The sequence below is a fragment of the Balaenoptera acutorostrata genome, chromosome 15, assembly GCF_949987535.1.
Source record: "Balaenoptera acutorostrata chromosome 15, mBalAcu1.1, whole genome shotgun sequence".
NCBI lineage: Eukaryota > Metazoa > Chordata > Mammalia > Artiodactyla > Balaenopteridae > Balaenoptera > Balaenoptera acutorostrata.
The window spans coordinates 36,345,791-36,366,093 of NC_080078.1; the positions used below are offsets into that span (position 1 = coordinate 36,345,791).

The window sequence follows — 20,303 nt, forward strand, 5'->3', positions numbered from 1 at the left end:
CCACATGATTCACTCCCTCACATCCTTCAAATCTTTGCCCAAACATTCCTTTCTCAGTGAGACCTACCCTGATCACCCTATTTAAAAATTGCAACAATCCTGTAATCTCTACATATACATAGGGTAAAACTACATGAGGCTGGTCAAAGGACAACTGGAGAACTGTAAAGTCAACAACTCCTGGAGTTCCCATAGGCCTGGAAAATATTCGAGTTTCAACCAGCTAGGGTGGAGAGTCCTCACTGAATACACAGGACATTCGTAGAGATTCTAGAAGGGTCTAATTGGGCTAATCTATTTCTAGAGTAAAGGATATTAAAGACTTGTCCAAACAAAGCTTAAAAACATACCTTGAGAGAACTAACTTAATCTGCAAGTAACCCAACTACCTATTAGAACAAAACCTAACACTCAGTGATGTAGAATTTACAATGTCCAGCATCTGATGACATGGACATGGACATGAGAATGGGGCGGGAGGGGTGTGTGTAAAATGTGACCCGTAATCTAGAGCAAAATCAGTCAATAGAAACAGAAATGAGAGAGATGATATGCTTAAAAGACAAGACCTTTAAAGCACCTACTGTAAATATGCTCAAGGACTTAAAGGAAATTACGAGAGAAGTGTAAGATATAAAAATGTAACTAAATAGATCTTATAGAGCTGAAAAATTCAGTATGTGAAACATAAATTTCACCAGATGGGATTAATAGCAGAGGTGGATAGAAGAACAGATCAGTGAACTTGTTAACATAGTAATGGATACAATCCACAGTAAAGCACAGAAAGAAAAAGGAAAAAAACTCCACCAGATCCTCTCTGACCTGTGGGACAATATGAAGCAATATGTGTATGTGTGCTTGTATGTAATTAAAGTCCCAGAAAAAGGAAGGTCAGGAAAGAAATGTATTTGAAGAGATAATGGCCAAAGTTTTTCATATGTGATGAAAACTATAAATCCACAGATCCAAGACACTCAAAGAATCCCAAGAAGAATAAAAATGAAACCAAACCAAGACACATCATAATCAAATTGCTGAAAACAGTGATAATGAGAAAAAGCTTTTAAAATTTGAGAGAAAAAAAGATACATTAAAAATAGAAGAACAGGGCTTCCCTGGTGGCGCAGTGGTTGAGAATCTGCCTGCTAATGCAGGGGACACGGGTTCGAGCCCTGGTCTGGGAAGATCCCACATGCCACGGAGCAGCTGGGCCCGTGAGCCACAATTGGTGAGCCTGCGCGTCTGGAGCCTGTGCCCCGCGACGGGAGGGGCCGCGATAGAGAAAGGCCTGCGCACCGCGATGAAGAGCGGTCCCCGCACCGCGATGAAGAGTGGCCCCCGCTTGCCGCAACTGGAGAAAGCCCTCGCACGAACCGAAGACCCAACACAGCCAAAAATAAATAAATAAATAAATAAATAAATAAATAAAATCAAGTAAAACTTTAAAAAAAAAAAAAAATAGAAGAACAAAGGGAATTCCCTGGTGGTCCAGTGGTTAGGACTCCATGCTTTTACCGCCAAGGACCTGGGTTCGATCCCTGGTTGGGAACTAAGATCCCACAAGCTGCACAGCATGGCCAAAAAAAAAAAAAAGGTTAGAATTTTACTGCAGATTTCTTGTCAGAAACAGTGCAAATCAGAAGACACTGGAACAACATCTTTAAAGCACTAAAAGAAAAAAACCTTATCAATCTAGAAATCTATATCTAGTGAAAATAGTCTTTGAGAAAACATTTTCAAATACACAAAAGGTGAGAGAATCTGTTCCCTGCAGATAGGCACTGTAAGAAATATTAGAGAATATTCTTCAGGCAGAAAGAAATGAAAGCAGATAGAAACTTAGATGTATACATAGGAACACAGACCACTGGAGGGGGGAAATAGACGAGTTTTTCTCATTTAAAAAATTTCTTTGAAAGATAATTGACTGTTGAAAGCAAAATATGGAGAGGAGAAAACAACAAAATGTTTCTTTGACTTTTTTGCAAGTTGATTGGCCATATAACTGTGTTCTGGCCAATGAAATGTGAGCAGAGGTGGTGTGTGCAGTTCTCAGGAGATGGAAGAAAGAAGGCATGCCTTTCTTCCCTCCCTTCTCCTTCTTCCTGCCTGGAGCTCCAGAAACTGTCTTGTACAAAAGGGTGACCTTTGGATATTGGGCAGCGACTTTTCCTTCCTTGGAAATGAAAGAGCAACAGATTGGGGGAGCCTGGTTCTCTGATACTGTAGACGGCCAGACCAGCCCTGGACATTTCACAGTGAGAACATGTTAAGTCACTGCTCTTTGGAGGTTTTCTGTAACCCAGAGCCAAACCCAGTTCTAATTAATATGATTAGCTATTTGAAAGAGTAATGCAGTTGGTAAATCTCTGACAAGATGATCCAGAAAAAAAGAAGTCTCAATTACATAGTATAAAGATTTAGAAAGGGGACGTAACCATAAATGCAACAGAGATTATAAAGATAATAAGATAAATAATAATGAAAAACTTAATATCAATAATTTTCACACTCAGAAAAAAAATCACTAAGTCAAGAAAAAGCAGACTTGAAATAGATACTTGTACACCAGCGTTCATAGCAGCATTATTCAAGGTAGTGAAAAGGTGAAAACAGTCCAAATGTACATTGAATTAATGTGCTACATGCATACAATGGAATGTTATTCAGCCCTAAAAAGGAATGAAATTCTTTTAATTTATTTTTGCTGCATCTGCTCTTAGTTGCGGCACACATGGGGGATCTAGTTCCCCGACCAGGGATTGAACCCTGGGCCCCCTGCATTGGGAGCGCGGAGTCTTACCCACTGGACCACCAGGGAAGTCCCCAGGAATGAAATTCTGACACACACTACAACATGGATATACCTTGAAGACATTATACTAAGTAAAATAAGTCAGACACAAAGGGAAAAATATTGTATGATTTTTCTTAGATGAGGTGCCTAGAATAGTCACACTCATTGAGACAGAAAGTAGAATAGAGGTTACCAAGGCCTGGGAACAGGGAGGAAATTGAGACTTAGTGTTTAATGGGGACAGAGTTTCAGTCTGGGAAGATGAGCAAGTTCTGGAGACAGATGGAGGTGATGGTTGCACAATAATATGAATGTGCTTAATGTCACCGAATGGTACACTTAAAAGTGGTTAAAATGGAAAATTTTATGTTTCTGTTACCGGAATAAAAAAATATAGATTTCTTTTTAGGTGTTTTGGAACATGAGGATTTTTTGCAGTATAGCTAGGCCTCCATGTAGAAATGGAACGCTGGCCCTGATGTTCTAAACACTCGAGCTTTGTGACTTCTGCTCTGTCCTTGTCCTATCTTGGCATTTATACAGTTGGAAGAAAGAATGGGTGCAAATGTATGATATAATAGCAGTCAGCCATTAGGAAGGGCAAGCACAGCATCCATTCCCAGTGGGAAGCCTGTTAATAAAGAAGAGAGAAGCCTCTGGAACTGAATGACTCCACTTTGCCACCGGGCCATTTTCTCTCATGAACTGGCCGTGAGGTCTGTTCAGCTGCCCTGTGTAACCAAGGTCGGCTTTTAGCGTGTCTGGTGGGGATGATGTTTCTGGCCCCAGGCTGTGAGCAGGGCTCCCGTGAAACCAGCTCCCACTGCCTGCCTTTTGGAGCCTCTGTCCCAGGAGGCTGTTCTCTCATGCCAGCCCCTACCTTCAGAATCCCCTGAACCTCAAAAATGTGCAGGAAGTCCCTTCGCTGCGGGCACATTCCAGATCCCTGTGTAGGGCGCTGCACCCAGATTCCAAAGAAAGCCTTGCAAAGCCACCTCCCAAGCGTTTCTGCCTCCTCCTGACTTTGAGCCATGGTGCCCTCAGGCAGGGATGTGTCTGCATCTGTGCATGACATCATTGGTGGATGAGAGGTAGGCTCCTTTCTCTTCGCAAGCATGTTTCTGCAGCGCCCTGGTTCTATCCGTGAAAGCAGACAGAAGTGGGTGGGGGCGTCCTGCCGATGTGCTCTGTGCAGGGCCGCCTCTGCCAGGGCAGCTCCGGCACACACACGCCTCCTCTTGACATGGCCCCACCCTGCCTGTCCTGCTTAATTGCCTCACGTCCCCTCTGCCCTGCGCCCATCTGGCCTGCTCAACCTCCCTGGAACAGCCCACCTGCTCAGACCTCTCTCTGGGACATTTGTCCTTGCGGCTCCTGGACACTGGTTCTACTGACCCCGCTGTTGGAGTTCCCCAGAGAAACAGAACCAACAGGTGTGTGCATAGTAGATGGATTAATAGATAGATAGATAATATAAATGGATGGATCTAGATCTATCTAGAGGTATCTGTATATCTAGATCTATCCATCCATCAATCCATCTATTTATTTATCCATCCACCCATCCACCCATCCACAGGGAGATTTATTTTAAGGAATTGGCCCACACTATTGCGAGGCTGGCAGATCTGAAGTCTGCAGGACAGGTGGCAGGCTGGAGACCCAGAGAAGAATTGATATTGAGCCCAAACAGGGCATGTTTAAATCAAATGCAGTCAACCCTTTAAGCAGTGCTGGGCTCACCCTCCCCGTCTGCCTGGCTTGGGTTCCTGTGCTTTCTCTGACCCTCTCTCTGTCCTGCACCCCCCGCCCCCTGTCACAGCCCTCCACCCTCTTCCCTGCCCTGCTAATTCCTCTCCTCCCCCAAGGATGGCATTCACTTGATTGATGGGAGAAGCCCCGGGTTTGTGAGTCGGGCAGATCCGGGTTCAGGCCCAGCAGCTCCGTTCTGAGTTGGTGGCGTTGAACAAGTCCCTTCAGCCCTGAGCCTCGGGCTCCACTGTGAGGTGGTGAAGTCCGCCTCTCGTCCCTTGAAGCCCCTAGTGGGGCAGGCGCCTCCTTGGCTTGGACGTCCTTTTCTCTCCCGTGACCGAGCGCTGCCTCCTCCCTCACGGGGAGCCCCCCACCAGCCCCCCAGCCGTGAACATGGGTTGGAAGACTCAGTGTTGGTGTGTCGGTCAGGGTCTCCCGAGAAACAGCCAAGGGGATATGTGTTTACAGAGGGAGGTTGTGGGGACCGGAAAGTCAGAAATCCACGGGGGAGGCGGCAGCTGGAGAGTCAGGCGAGTCCACGAGTCCAAGTTGCTGTCTAGTCTGAACACAGAACTCCTTCCCCCTCGGGGGACCTCAGTCTTTTCTCTTAAGGCCTTCAACTGATTGGGTGAGGCCCACCCACATTAGGGAAGATGGTCTGCTTGAGCCAGAGGCTGTGGATTTAAATGTTAAGCACGTCTGAAAAACACACGCACAGCAACATTCAGACTGATGTTTGACCACACAGCTGGGCGACATGGCCTTGTCAGGTTGACACATGAAGTTAACCTTCACACCCTCCTGCAAGACTCACCTCCGATGTTGCTGTTGTGAACTGGCTGACATACCAGGTATTGTGTGAAGTGCTTTCTTTGGCTTGTTTGATTTAATTCTCATAATAACTGTATGAAGTAGGTTCTATTTTGAGTCTCATAAAGCAGAGCTCTTATGTTGAGAGAGGTTGAGTAACTAGCCCAAGGTTGCACAGTGAGCTGTGGTTTGAAGTCGGGCAGTCCCACTGCAGAGCCCACCACTTTGGCTTCACACAGTCCTGCTGCCTCTTCCAGAATCCCCAAGAGACTCTGCCCCCTTCCCTGAGCCCTACCGAGACTTGCAGGTCCTCGAGGCTTATCCCCTCCTCTGCCAATGCCTTCTCCCCCTTCCCTGCTTGTTGGGAGCAGGTAGCAGGTTTGTTGAATATAACCGAAGTCCAGAATTGCCTGTGGCCAGGCATCTGTGACTCCACCTTGAGCCAGGGAGGACGGAGACCTGCCAGCTCTCTGCTGTGTCCCTGTCCTGGTGGCCGGGGCACTCCTGCATGGTCACCATCCCTGTCTGGGCACTGGTGGGGCCACAGTCCTGCAAATGGCACTGTGACCGCAGGCTCAGCTGATAAGGCGTCAGGAGGAAGATCAGCTCTGGGCTGCTTAGTCAAGCGAGGTTGGCCCCCTCTCCCTCGCAGGGCCCTGTGGCCTGGCCACAGGGAGAACACGACTTCCGCCTTCTCGGGATACTTGAGCAGCCCAGGAATGAGGTTTTTTTTTTTTTTTTTTTTTTTTTTTTTTTTTTAATTAATTTATTTATTTATTTTTGGCTGTGCTGGGTCTTCGGTTCGTGCGAGGGCTTTCTCTAGTTGCGGCAAGTGGGGGCCACTCTTCATCGCGGTGCGGGGACCGCTCTTCATCGCGGTGCGCGGGCCTTTCACTATCGCGGCCCCTCCCGTTGCGGGGCACAGGCTCCAGACGCGCAGGCTCAGCAGCTGTGGCTCACGGGCCCAGCTGCTCCGTGGCATGTGGGATCTTCCCAGACCAGGGCTCGAACCCGTGTCTCCTGCATTAGCAGGCAGATTCTCAACCACTGCGCCACCAGGGAAGCCCCAGGAATGAGGTTTTACGCTGTCCTGGCAACGCTGCCCTGGGCCTTTGGAATTAGCATTCTGTCCCCAACCTCCCTGAATCTCAGGAACCAGCGATCTCTCTCCTGCCCAGCCCTGCGCTGTGTTCGCCCATTGCCCTGGGCACCAGCATGCCAGCCCTGTTCCCCGATTCTTGGATGACGGACCGCCCGGCCTTGGTCCTGTTACCTGCCTGCCGGAGGCCTGGCCCATCCTAGGGTTGTGGCCGGAGCAGCTACCACTGCAAGAACAGGGTGACACTGCAGGCCAACCTGCCTCCTTCCTGTAGTGGGTTGAATAGTGTCCCCCCCAGCTCCAGACCCCTGGTCCCTGTGAATGTGACCTTATTTGGAAAAGGGGTCTTTGTAGATGTCATTAACTTGAAATCATGAGATCCTCTTGGGTTGTCTGGGTGGGCCTTAAATTCAATGACAGTTGTCCTTATAAGAGTGAGACAGAGGGAGATTGGAGATCCCGAGACAGAGGGGCCACTTGAGGATGGAGGCAGAGACTGGAGCCACGCAGCCCCCACCCCAAGGAGTGCCGGGAGGCCCCAGAAGCTGGGAGAGACAAGGAAGGGTCCTCCTCCAGAGCTTCTGGAGGGAGCACAGCCCTGCTGACACCTTGATCTTGGACTTCTTGCCTCCACAGCTGTGAGAGAATTAAATTTCTATTGTCTTAAGCCACCAAATTTGTGGTAATTTGTTACAGCAGCCCCAGGACACCAGTACCTCACCCAGTCATGGGTGTGGGTCAGGGAAGCAAGACCAGCCCTGGCCTGGCCTGGGAGCTTGATCCCCGCCAGCCTGCTGCCCGGCCGCACAGTACCCGGTATGTACCTGGGACCAAACACAGACGAGCAGATTGGGACAGGATGGAACTGGAGTAAACTGAATGCCGCTGATTTAGAAGGTGGCATTTGGGGACTCACCTGAGTTCAGATCCTTCCTGGAGTGTTTGTTGGCTAAACATTTTTTCCCCAAAGGGTGGGTAAGGATTGAATGAGGTAATAAATGGAAAATGCCAGACACAGAGCAAGCAATAGTTAATAGTACTTATTACTATCAGGGTGGAGCCGAGAGAATGGTGGGCCTGGGAATCTAGACCCCCTTCTGCACTGGAAACGCTCTGGACCTTCAGGACCTGCCCCCTGTCTCGGTACCTGCCTCTGTGCCAGGGGCCAATGTGTCCTGTCCCCCTGCCGCCCAGCACTACCATGAGAATCAAAGGAAGGAGTATAGGCACAAATCTCTTGCAAACCATACAGTATTTCATAAACCCAAGATGCTTGCACTATGATTTACATCGTGTTTATCTGTGTCCTGATGCATCTATACCCTATGTCTTTGAACGTGGCTCGTGTAACTCAAGAAGGGAGGAAAAGGTGGTTTCCAAGCTTTTAATGTTTCCAGGATTTAAAATGTGCTTAAAGAAACTTGGCTTTCAAACAAGCAGGCTCAAGCTGCAGACGCACGGTCCTGTTCAGTGGCGCTGAATTTTGCAGCTCGGTTCCTGCTCCCCTCCATCCTCTTGTGATCACCGACTGGCTTCCAGCAGCAGGTGTAGGAGAGGGGGACAGTCTGGACAGAAGCCCCCAGGCTCGGCAACCCAGCTGCCCCAGTACCAGCCCTCCTGCACCGATCTCTGCTTTCCAGATGTTGAGAGCCTTCGAAGAGTGAGCCACACACTTAATTTTAAATTGCGTAATGGTAAACAACAGAAGCAGCCCCAATTGCTAGGGGAACACAGAGAGGATCCACTTCTTAGTCCTGGGGAAGCGGATAAAAGTTCCCAGCTTTCCTTGGTGCCATTCCCGTGATGAATCTCATCTCAGGAACTGCGCATTCCTGTCCCTTGGTATCCTTGGCTGGAGAGGTGCAAAAGGGGCACTTGTGCAGGGTGGGGTGAAAGAGCCAGAAAAATGACCAGGCAGAGGAAGTGGAAAGTTTTAAATAGGTTTGGTGTTTTTTTCCACTTGCATATTTATAAGCTTATGATATAATAATAATTATTATTATTGTTGTAAAATACACATAAAAATTTACCATCTGTATTAGTTTGCTAGGGCTGCCATAACAAAGTACTACAGACTAGGCTGCTTAAACAACAGAAATTTATTTTCTCAAAGTTCTGGGAGCTAGAAATCCGAGATCAAGATGTTGGTGGGATTGGTTTCTTCTGAGGCCACTCTCCTTGGCTTGTAGATGTCTGTCTTCTCCTTGTGTTTCTTCACATCATCTTCCTCTGTACGTGTAAGTGTCCAAATTTCCTCTTCTTAGAAAGACAAATACCATATGATATCACTTATATGTGGAATCTAAGATATGACACAAATGAACCTATCTATGAAACAAAAACAGAATCACGGACATAGAGAAGAGACTAGTGGTTGCCAAGGGGGAGGGGGGTAGGGAGGGATGGAGTGGGAGGTTAGGGTTAGCAGATGCAAACTATTATATATAGGATAGATCAACAACAAGGTCCTACTGTATAGCACTGAGAAACTGTATTCAATATCCTATGATAAACCAAAATGGAAAAGAATTAAAAAAAAAAAAGAATGTACAAATTTCCTCTTCTTCTAAGGACACCAGTCACACTGGATCATGGCCCACCCTAATGACCCCATTTTAATGTAATCACCCCTTTAAAGAACTTATCGCCAAATTCAGTCATATTCTAAGGTACTGGGGATTAGGATCTCAACATATGAATCTTGAGGGGACAGAATTCAGCCTGTAATGCTACAAACTGCTAAGAAGACCTATAACTAACCATGACTAAGAGTGGGAGGGTCTGGACAGAAAAGAGGGCATCTAGACCTACTGGCTCCTTCCATGGGGCTCCTCCTTCCCCATGATTATGTCTAAGAGAGTGTGTGGGTGTGGCCTCAAATTATGACACTATTCCCAGAAAAGTGTAAATATATGGCCGTCAAGAGCAATAAGACTCTAGCACCAAAGGCTACCTTGAGTGTGTAAAGAGTTGGCAGTTAGTCAGGAGCACACTTTGCAAATATCTCGGAGTCTTCCATAAGGCTCTGCTGCTCCCTGCACATGAGAGAGCTTGGGTCACTCAGATAGTCCCATCATATCACTGGAGTGGCGAGTTCTCATCACAGCTTGTGTAAGGACCTTGTCATGGAGCATCAGAACATGAAGAATAAATGGGAACAGCAGGGAGATCCAGAAAATACTCTGCTGGTTGTGTGCAGGCTGGGTGCAACAGCTTAGAGCTTCTCAGTGTGGGTGGTGCTGGAGACTTTCTCCTGGAGGTTTTCTATGTTTGAAAAAAAATTATTACTTATTGGCCGTGCAATCACGTTATCTGGCTCGCACACTTTCTGAGTAGTGTTAATGATAGTTTGATACCATCATGTGCCTAAATATACACGTATCATCATAACAAGTTTACAGGGTTCTACCACGGTGGGAACGGATGGAGGCAGATTCATCACGCGAGTGACTGCCACCGGAGGGCTCCAGGGTGAAAGTCAGTGGCACTCCAACAGGGTGGAAACTACTATCCCTAATAATGGTTTGCTAAGTGAAGGTTTGATGCTGAATGTTGAGATTTCCAGCCTCTTCCCTTCTCAGCTGAGGGGCACCCAGGCTGGAAGAGCCTTTTCTAGAAAACCTGATTAAGGAAAAACATGTGGAAATACCTAGAAGGGAGTCCCCTACAAAACGACCTGGCCAGAACCTTCTGTAGCAATACATGATCATAAGAATCCCCTGGGGAGGTTTGAAATGCCCCCCTGTACTCCTCCCCATCCCCAAACGGTTACCTCAGAATTTCTGAGGATGGGGTCATGTCATTAGTGTCCACAAGCCTCCCGAGGGATTACAGCGTGTGGCCGGGTCTGAGAACCACTGTGTAAAGGGGAGCCTGTGGTTGACAAACCCTGGATTTTTAGTGACTCCTCTGGACTGTGAATGGACAGCTAGGGCTGACCAGACAGGTAAGAAGAGCCTCTAACTTGAAAAAGGCCAAAACAACCAGAAAAATGGGAGATGATGCAAAAGGACATTTTAAAAAATCTATCTTCAGCATCTTCAGAGAGGTGAGAAGTTATTACACTGGTGACATGAGAAAAGGATGAGATTTAAAAGTTCAGAAGACAGAAAAATCCTCAGACAGTAAAACATGACAGCAGAATTATTATTATTGTGCAAAGTTTTTCAAGAGAAAAAAAGGATAGAAAGTAAAATCTCAATAAAAGATGGAAAGGTAAAGTTGAGGAAATCTCTCAGAATGTTGAGCAAAAAAATTAAAGAGAAAAAAGAAAGTCACAGAGATGGAAAATAGAGACAAGAAAATGAGATGAACCATTCAAGAGGTCTGGCATCCAAGTAATAAGTGTTTCAGAAAGAGCACAGGGAAAACAGAAGAGAGAAATCCTCAAAGAAACAATTCCAGAAATTTTCCCAGAAACGACAAATGTGAGTCTCCAGATGGAGAGGGACCAGCAAATGCCCAATACAATGGATGAGCACAGTGGACCACCACCAAGATCTAGCCCCGGGGAAGTTTCAGAGCTACAGAGAGACCTTCCAGAGAGAAAACAGGTTTCATACCGAGGACCAAGAGTCAGAATGGCACCAATGCTGGAAGCCATAAGATGCTTGGCAACTCTATAGCTGTTGGCAAAGTGCTTTATTTCTCTTGGCTTGAGCTCCTTGTCTGTAAAATGGGCATGATGCTGTGTAACCCAAGTTTCCTCAGGCCTCTCTAGAGCATTTAAAAAAAAATAAATTTATTTATTTTATGTATTTATTTTTGGCTGTGTTGGGTCTTCATTGCTGCATGCGGGCTTTCTCTAGTTGCGGAGAGCGGGAGCGGGCTTCTCATTGCGATGGTTTCTCGTGTGGAGCATGGGCTGTAGGCGCGTGGGCTCAGTAGTTGTGCCGCATGGGCTTTAGAGCACAGGCTAAGGAGTTGTGGTGCATGGGCTTAGTTGCTCTACGGCATGTGGGATCTTCCCGGACCAGGGCTCGAACCTGTGTCCCCTGCATTGGCAGGCGGATTCTTAATCACTGTGCCACCAGGGAAGTCCCTCTAGAGCATTTTTAAAACAAAAGTGACCCGATTCCTCCCCTCTCTCACCCGCCCTAGTTAACATTGATCTCCATCCTCCTTTGGTGTCTGTCCTTGGGGGTCTCCAGCAGCTCTCAGCTCTCACTAAAGCTTTGCTCTGGTCCGCTGTGAAGTGGGTGAGAGCCCCTTCTGCCCTTTGCCTTTTGTGTCTACACTGTTGGAGGTGGTGCTAATTGTACCCTGACTTACAGAGTTTGGGAGGAAACTGTATGAGTTTCCTGGGGCTGCTATAACAAATGACGGTAAACTTGGTGGCTTCAACCAACTGAAATCTATTCTCTCCCAGTCTGGAGGTCAAAAGTCAGAAATCAAGGTGATGTCAGGGCTGCGCTCCCTCTGGAGGCTCCAGGGGAGGATTCTTCTTGCCTCTTCCAGCTTCTGGTGACTCCCGGCCATGCTTGGCCTTCCTTGGCTTGTAGAGGCATCTCTCCAATCACTGTCTCTGTCTCCCCATGCCTCTCTTCTCCCTGTGTGTGTGTCCTCGCCTCTTCTTATAAGGACACTGGTCATTGGATTTAGGGCCCACCCTATTCCAGTATGACCTCATCTTAACTAATTACCTCTGATAAAACCCTATTTCCAAATAAGGTCACATTCTGAGGTTCTAGGTGGACACGAGTTTTGGGGGTACACTCTTCAATCCACTACACAGCTCTTATGCAGTTTTTCTCACACTTACTCCAAAGTTCCTCACCATTACCCACAGGGTGGGATGGGAGCAACAGTCCAGCAGGAGGTGGGCCAGGTGACAAATCTAGTGACAGACACCATGCTTTATCCCCCATCCTCTCTCTCAGCCAAGCTCTTGCTGGGTCAACCAACCTTACTTCAAAATGTGATTGCCCCCAGGACTGGTCCTCCCTGGCCCCATGGTGTCATAAATATGCCCATCACATATTTTAGCTTTGGGTTCAAGCCAGAGCCTCTATTATAAGTGTAGATAGAAAAAGCTATAAACTCATAAGCATTACATTAAAGTGTTACTTATTCTGCTTATTAAAAGTAATGGGGAGCTCAACTATTTCACATAAATCTTTTTTTAAAAAATATTTATTTATTTGGCTACACCGGATCTTAGTTGCCCCATGCAGGATCTTTTAGTTTCGGCATACCAACTCTTAGTTGTGGCATGTGGGATCTAGTTTCCCGACCAGGGATTGAACCCAGGTCCCCTGCATTGGGAGTGTGGAGTCTTAGCCACTGGACCACCAGGAAAGTCCCCCACATACGTCTTATCTCTTTTAATTCCCACATGCATTCATTCAATAAGGTGTTATTGGGCTATGTACCAGGCACAGCAGAATTTAGAATCTATATACACGACTAGATTGAAGACTCCTGGATTATAGAGGAGTCTGCAAGGGATTTTGGTTATCTTCTCTAATCGATCTTCTTTTGTTTTGCCCAGACATCTGATTCTCTGCCAGCGTAAAGGCAGCTGCCCAAGACTTGTCACCAGCCAACAGGATGGAGGAAGTCAATGGTGAAAAAAAATGTGGGTAGATTCTTAAAAACTCACCCTCATCAGCTGAAAGAAGAAAGGACTCAAAGCTTGTAATCAAAGCCTGGGACACATGAGCAGGTAAGAGAGGGGAATCCCTTCTACCAGCGGGTGGTTCTCCAAGAGAATTGCCCACCTGACAACCAAAAATAATGTGGTGCTCCATCCATACAGACCCAGTCACGGTTGTCACCCCAGTGACTTCTAATAGCTCAGAGCAGAGGTCCTCACTGATCAGGTGATCATGCGTGTGAGGGTGGGCGAGGATGACAGGATGGGGCCAGCAAGGCTTTCCGAAAGCTTTTGTAGTTTGTATGGACGCATTCTGATTCACGCTGTGTCCGGGTGGAAGTTCTACACATATCACAGATGGAGAGAAGACCTTGGCAGATCTAGTGGTAACCCAGGTTGGATGGTTGGAGAAAGCATCTTCCCTGTATGTGCAGGGTATCAGGCACCTTTATGCTGGGGGTGGAGAAGAAGGGACCCAGGACCCTCCAGCAACTCCCCACCAGGTCTGGGGGAGAATGAGAATGTAGTTACCTCCTTTGTAAAACTCTCCCTCACGTGCAATCTGTCACCAAGCTTAATTAATTTCATTGTCTTTTTCTTTCTTTCTTCTCCCCCTCCCCCTCCCCCTCCTCCCCCTTCTTCATCTTCTTTTTACCATTATAACAAAATTTTATTAGTAATCATCAAATACAGTGTTCAGATTTCCCTGGTTCTCTCAAAATCTTTTCTAAAATTAATTAATTACTTAATTTATTTTTGGCTGCGTGGGGTCTTCGTTGCTGCGCGCGGTCTTTTCTCTAGTTGCGGCGAGCAGGGGCTACTCCTCGTTGCAGTGCGCAGACTTCTCATTGCAGTGGCTTCTCCTGTTGCAAAGCATGGGCTCTAGAGTGCAGGCTCAGTAGTTGTGGCGCATGGGCTTAGCTGCTCCGCAGCATGTGGGATCTTCCTGGACAGGGCTCGAACCCGTGTCCCCTGCATTGGCAGGTGGATTCTTAACCACTGCACCACCAGGGAAGCCCTCATAAAATCTTATACAGTTGATTGGTTTGAATCAAGATCTCGTTACCTCAATAAAAAATAAACCAAAAAAAAAGGAGACATAAGAGCTACCTCAACCAATTACAACACATAGGCCTCACTTGGATCTTGATTCCATTTTTTTAACCCATCCCCTTCCCTTGGCATCTTTCCCAGCTACTACAAGCCCCTTAAAGGCAGAGATGGTGTATCATTGTACACCCAGGACCTAACGCACAGTGCCAGGCACATCGTCCTCAATTCCAAGGGTTTATGGAATGACTCACGCCCTAACCTGGAGATTGAGGACGTTCAACAGCAGGGAATGCTGCCTAACTGCTTCCAGAAGACATACAAAAGAGAAGGAGGGAGGTGGGTATGATCATTCCCTGTGTCTAAAAATCTGACATGACTAATTGATTTATAATGTCAAAGTCACCAGAGACGGTGGGTGGACTGAAATGATTTGCAGAGGGGAGGAAAAGCACAGATAGGCAATCTTTCAGATTATTGAAGGAGATGAGGAATGGGGAGCTCGGGGTAGCATTAAATGGGGGGTAGGTGCACAGTTAGCACTGTCTCCAAGGGCTGCCTGTCCAGCTGGGTTGGTCGACAGAGGAGGCAGGGCCACCTGGAAGCTCACAGAGGGTGGTGCCTGGGCCGCTCAGAGCTTCATGGCCGCGGGAGTCTGATCAGGTTTTGAATGTGAACTCTGTCCCTAGCCCATTGTCTGACTTTGGACATGTCACTCTCCAACCCCAGTTTCACATCTCTAAAATAGGGACAATGATATCTACCTCAGAGGGTTGTGGTAAGGACCAAAAAGGTCACAAGTGAAAGCGTCCAGTGGTTTCTGGCACATTCGCTCAATGTAAGTTTCCTATTCTTATCTCACTGACTGGCTTGTGCCGTGCACTCTGCTCTTCTGAACCTCAATTTCTTCACCTGCAAAAATGGAATATGTGAGAGAGCCTGGCACATAGTTGAAGCTCAATAAAGGTTTATTTTTAACTTTTTATGACGTTTATTTTGAAACAATTTTAAAGTTGCAAAAAGTACTAGAGTGTTCCCCTATACCGTACACCCAAGCTTCCTCTAATGTTAACATCGTGCCTAATCATATCAATAGTACAATGATCCAAACCAGGAAATTAACACCTCACAACTCAACGCCATTAACTAAACTCCAGAAATTATTCGTTTCCCCAAGAAGGCCTTTTCTGTTCCAGGTTCCAAATCAGGATCCAGAGTTGTTGTATCCTTTAGTTTTCTGTGACTCGTGACAGTTTCTCAGTCTTTTTTTTTGTTTTTCATGACCTTGACACTTTGGATGGGTACTGGTAAATAACTTGGAAAAACACTTCTCAATTTGGGTTCATCTGATGTTTTCTCATGATTAGATGGAGGTTATGCACTTTTTGCGGAAAAACCATGGCAAAGACACTGTGTTACTTTTTGGTTTTTTTTCTTTATTGTGGTAAAATACACAACATAAAATTTACCATTTGAACCATTTTAAAGTGTATAGTTCAGTGGCATTCAGTACTTTCACAGTGTTGTGTGACCACCACCATCTAGTTGGGGAACATTTCCATCACCCGCCAAAGAAGCCCCTCACCCACTAGCACTCCCTCCTCATTCCCATCACCCCCACTCCCTGGCAATCACTAATTTGCTTTCTGTCTCTATGTCTTTGCCTATTCTGGACATTTCATATATATGGAATCATACAATATGCAGTCTTTCCTGACTGGCTTTTTTCACTTAGCATCATGTTTTCAAGGTTCACCTGGGTTGCAACATGAATCAGCATGCCACTCCTTTTTATGGCTGAATAGTATTCCATGATATAGACAAGCCACATTTTATTGATACTTTATTTTCTAATTCAACAGTGAAACCTGGCGAGGCAAGGAGGGCGCAGATCCCCATGACTGGCAGGAGGTACTGTGAAGTGTGTGGAGGAGAAGGGTCAGGACTGGTGCCCTGGGGAGCAGAGGACTGTACTTCACGTTGCAGACAATGCTCGAGAGGCCACTGTCACACTGCCGCGGGAGTAGTAGACTCCTTTGAAAACTTCATTTGTGGAAAGGGAAAAACAGTTATTCAGGAGGAGGGGGAGACGACCCAAGGATGGGAAGGGAAACTCTCCCTGGGGCTGGAGGAGTTGCTTCTCAGTGTCACCAGCTTTCTAGGGCCAACCACGGCGCCCTGGAGGCCCGCCAGGCTGGGCCAGCAGAGGCTGGGGCTTGGATTGCACTGCGGTGGTCGCCCCAAACGCGCTCAGGGAGGGCCTAGAGCCCCGGGTGACACTTGCTCATTGCTTATGAAGAAAGGGGACCCTCCCTTTAGGCACATGCAATAGTTGCAAACTTCCATTTATAAACAAGGTGTGCCGAGCAGGAGGGCAAACATTTTCATGTCCCAAACGTCACACCCCAGTTGCTCCTTAACTAGCAGATGCCCTTAGGTTCCCCGGAGCGGGTCTGAGGAGTGTCGAGCCGCGGGGAACGGTGGTCTCTCAACGTGCCCGCAGCTCCCCAGCCCCGCAGTCCCGCAGCACCGCCCCCGCGCTCGCTAGTGCTTGCAGCCCGCGGCCTGGACGCAGCGCGGCCTCGGGCGGAGGGCGGTGCCTCAGCGCGCGGCCCGCCCCCGTCCCGCAGCCCTGCTGTCCTGGCGCGCGCACTGTGCGCGTACCCGGGCCTGGCGGCGACGTGCGCGGGCCGCGCGTGCGCGCTGTGGTGGGGCGAGGGGCGGCGCGGGCGCGAGTCTGTCAGTGACAGCGGGAGGGGGAGAGGGAGGGGGCTGGAGATGGTGGCGGCGGCGGCGGCTCTTCCGACATGAGGCAGTAGCATCGCGGGGCTCGGCTGCGGCTGCGGCCGCGGCGGCATCTCTAGCTCGGGAGGCCGCCCCAGGCGTGGGCGGGCGGGCGTCCCGGGAGCGGGCTCTGCGGCAGCGCCGCGCACGGGCCGCCGGCTGAGGGGCCCGCGCCCGCCGCGCCCTGCGCTCGGCGCCCCGCGGCTCCGGGGCGCGGGGTTGGCCCCGGAGGCCGGGAGGGGCGGCGCGGCCGGGTCAGGCCCCGCTAGACGAGCCGCGCCAACGGGGGTGGCCGCAGCGCCGCAGGATCCGCAAACTTGCGCCGGGCCTCGCAGCCCGCCCGCCGCCCGCGGAGCAGCCGAGCGCGAGGGCGCCGGGCGCGGGGCGGGGGCGGGGGTCCGGCCGTCGGCCTTGAAGCGGCCGAGGCGCCGCTCTGTGCGCAGCATGAGGGGCCCGCGGCCGCCGCCGGGAGAGCTGTGTTTGCCAGAGCGGCCCGCGGCGTGAGAGGGCTCGGCTGGACTTTCCCTCCGGAGCCGGCGGCGGAGCAGGCGAGTGCGCGCGTAGGAAACGCACCGCGGGCTCGGGCGGCGCTGGACGGGCGCGGGGGCAGCCCCAGCTCGGACCCCCGGGTGTTCTAGGTCCGACCCCGGTGGCTGCGGTTGGCCTCGAGGGGGGACGGTGGAGTGGCGCTCAGACATTACCCGGTTGTTGTGAGCAGACGGTGCCTTTCCCAGCAGACCGCCGGGGCCCCCACTTAGGAAACCGGTAGAGCTCGTGGCCTTCAGGTGTGCGTACCTGCAGGAACAGATCCCAGTGTAACTCTGGTTGTCTCGCTGACAGGTCCCGGTGACCCCGGCCGGGAGGCTTCCGAGCGCTCGGCAACATGGCTTCCCCGCCCCACCAGCAGCTGCTGCAGCACCACAGCACCGAGGTGAGTTGTGACTCCAGCGGAGACAGCAACAGCGTGAGGGTCAAAATCAACCCCAAGCAGCTGTCCTCCAACAGCCACCCAAAACACTGCAAGTACAGCATCTCCTCCAGCTGTAGCAGCTCCGGGGACTCAGGGGGTGTCCCCCGGAGAATGGGCGCCGGAGGCCGCCTGCGCAGGAAAAAGAAGCTGCCTCAGCTGTTCGAGAGGGCCTCCAGCCGGTGGTGGGACCCCAAATTCGACTCCATGAACCTGGAGGAGGCTTGCATGGAGCGCTGCTTCCCGCAGACCCAGCGCCGCTTCCGGTATGCGCTCTTCTACATTGGCTTCGCCTGCCTTCTCTGGAGCATCTATTTTGGGGTCCACATGAGATCCAAACTGACTGTCATGGTAGCCCCTGCTCTGTGCTTCCTCGTGGTGTGTGTGGGCTTTTTTCTGTTTACCTTCACCAAGCTGTACGCCCGGCATTACGTGTGGACCTCGCTGGTTCTCACCCTCCTGGTGTTCGCCCTGACCCTGGCTGCCCAGTTTCAGGTTTTGACACCCCTCTCAGGACGAGTTGACAGCTTCAATCATACTCGGGCAGCCAGGCCCACAGAAACTTGCTTATCTCAAGTGGGGAACTTTTCCATGTGCATTGAAGTGCTCTTTTTGCTCTACACCGTCATGCACTTACCTTTGTACTTGAGCTTGATTTTGGGAGTGGCCTATTCTGTTCTTTTTGAGACCTTTGGCTATCATTTCCAAGACAAAGCCTGCTTCCCCTCACCTGGAGCAGAGGGCCTGCACTGGGAGCTGCTGAGCCGAGCCCTGCTCCACGTCTGCATTCATGCCATTGGGATCCACCTGTTCATCATGTCCCAGGTGAGATCCAGGAGCACCTTCCTTAAGGTGGGCCAGTCAATTATGCATGGAAAGGATCTGGAAGTGGAAAAAGCCCTGAAGGAGAGGATGATTCATTCTGTGATGCCAAGAATCATAGCTGATGACTTGATGAAGCAGGGGGACGAGGAGAGCGAGAATTCTGTCAAAAGGCACGCCACCTCCAGCCCCAAGAACAGGAAGAAAAAGTCTTCCATACAGAAAGCCCCTATTGCCTTCCGCCCGTTTAAAATGCAGCAGATCGAAGAAGTCAGTATTTTATTCGCAGATATCGTGGGCTTCACCAAGATGAGTGCCAATAAGTCCGCCCATGCCCTGGTGGGGCTCCTCAACGATCTGTTCGGCCGCTTCGACCGGTTGTGCGAGGAGACCAAGTGTGAGAAAATCAGCACCCTGGGAGACTGCTACTATTGTGTGGCCGGATGTCCCGAGCCTCGGGCCGACCATGCCTACTGCTGCATCGAAATGGGCTTGGGCATGATAAGGGCTATCGAGCAGTTCTGCCAAGAGAAGAAAGAGATGGTGAACATGCGCGTCGGGGTTCACACGGGGACTGTCTTGTGCGGCATCTTGGGCATGAGGAGGTTTAAATTCGACGTGTGGTCCAATGACGTGAACTTGGCCAATCTCATGGAGCAGCTGGGAGTGGCTGGCAAGGTTCACATTTCCGAGGCCACCGCAAAATACCTAGATGACCGGTACGAAATGGAAGATGGGAAGGTTACTGAACGCCTCGGCCAGAACGTTGTTGCTGACCAGTTGAAAGGTATGTGCATTTCTTTGCCTCGTCATCTCCCTGCCCAATCCCATTTGTGTTGGAAAAACAAAACAGTCTCTTTCCACTGTCAGCATCTGGAGGCAGATCAGTTGTTCTCGGACACCTTGTCATGGGGGCATCTCAGGACCAGTGGGACTTTTCCCCCAGTGAGTGAGGTATCACAGATCTGTTCACACCTTGACAGTGCTGACATAGATGACACCTTTTTTTGAAGGAAGGAGAACTTTGACAATATGTATCCTGCCAGTCGGCTGTTAATGTTTCTGAGATTCTTGGGCAGGTCTGATGAGTGTAAGGGGATCGGAGCCCTTCAGTGGTCAAAACTTTGAAGCACCATAAAAAATTGCCTTTGTGATCCATTTGGTTGCCCTGAAGCCCCATTAAAACGTTTTTCTATGCCTTTTTCCAAAAAATGTGAAGAATAAAACTTTTCTCCTCTCTGGGCCTCACTTTGCTGGGATAAGGAAGTCGGCTTAGCCCTGCAAGACCCTTGAGAATTAGATGAAATTATGTACCCCTAAGTGCACACTGCCTTTTGCCTAGATCTCTTTTTAAAAAATGTTTGCATTTTTAGCTTTCATTTATTTAACAATGCTTTCTTATCATGGTATTTGTCTTACCTTATAGACTGCAGCATTTTAGAATATTGAACTTCTCAAACCACCAGGTGATTTGAAAGTTTAGACCCTCTCCCCCAACCCCTCAGATGTGTCCCTGTCTTAAGCTCCTTACTGCTATTCTTTATGTTTTCACTGAGCTGCTTCTTTTATTTTATTTTTCTTATTTTCACTTAGGGCAAAAATCTTTGAGGTCTGGGAAATGATG

At 49.2% G+C, this 20,303-nt stretch overlaps 1 protein-coding gene across 1 annotated transcript in view; it reads left to right on the forward strand.

Moving 5' to 3' along the window:
• The first annotated feature begins 16,857 nt into the window (after positions 1-16,857).
• The window catches only part of ADCY9 (adenylate cyclase 9), a 121,877-nt gene continuing 118,431 nt past the window's right edge, over positions 16,858-20,303 (forward strand). The window contains exons 1-2 of the mRNA XM_057529012.1: positions 16,858-17,438; positions 17,731-19,466. Of these exons, the coding sequence (XP_057384995.1) occupies positions 17,774-19,466 (1,693 nt within the window). The 5' untranslated portion in view covers positions 16,858-17,438; positions 17,731-17,773. The remainder of the gene's footprint in view (positions 17,439-17,730; positions 19,467-20,303) is intronic.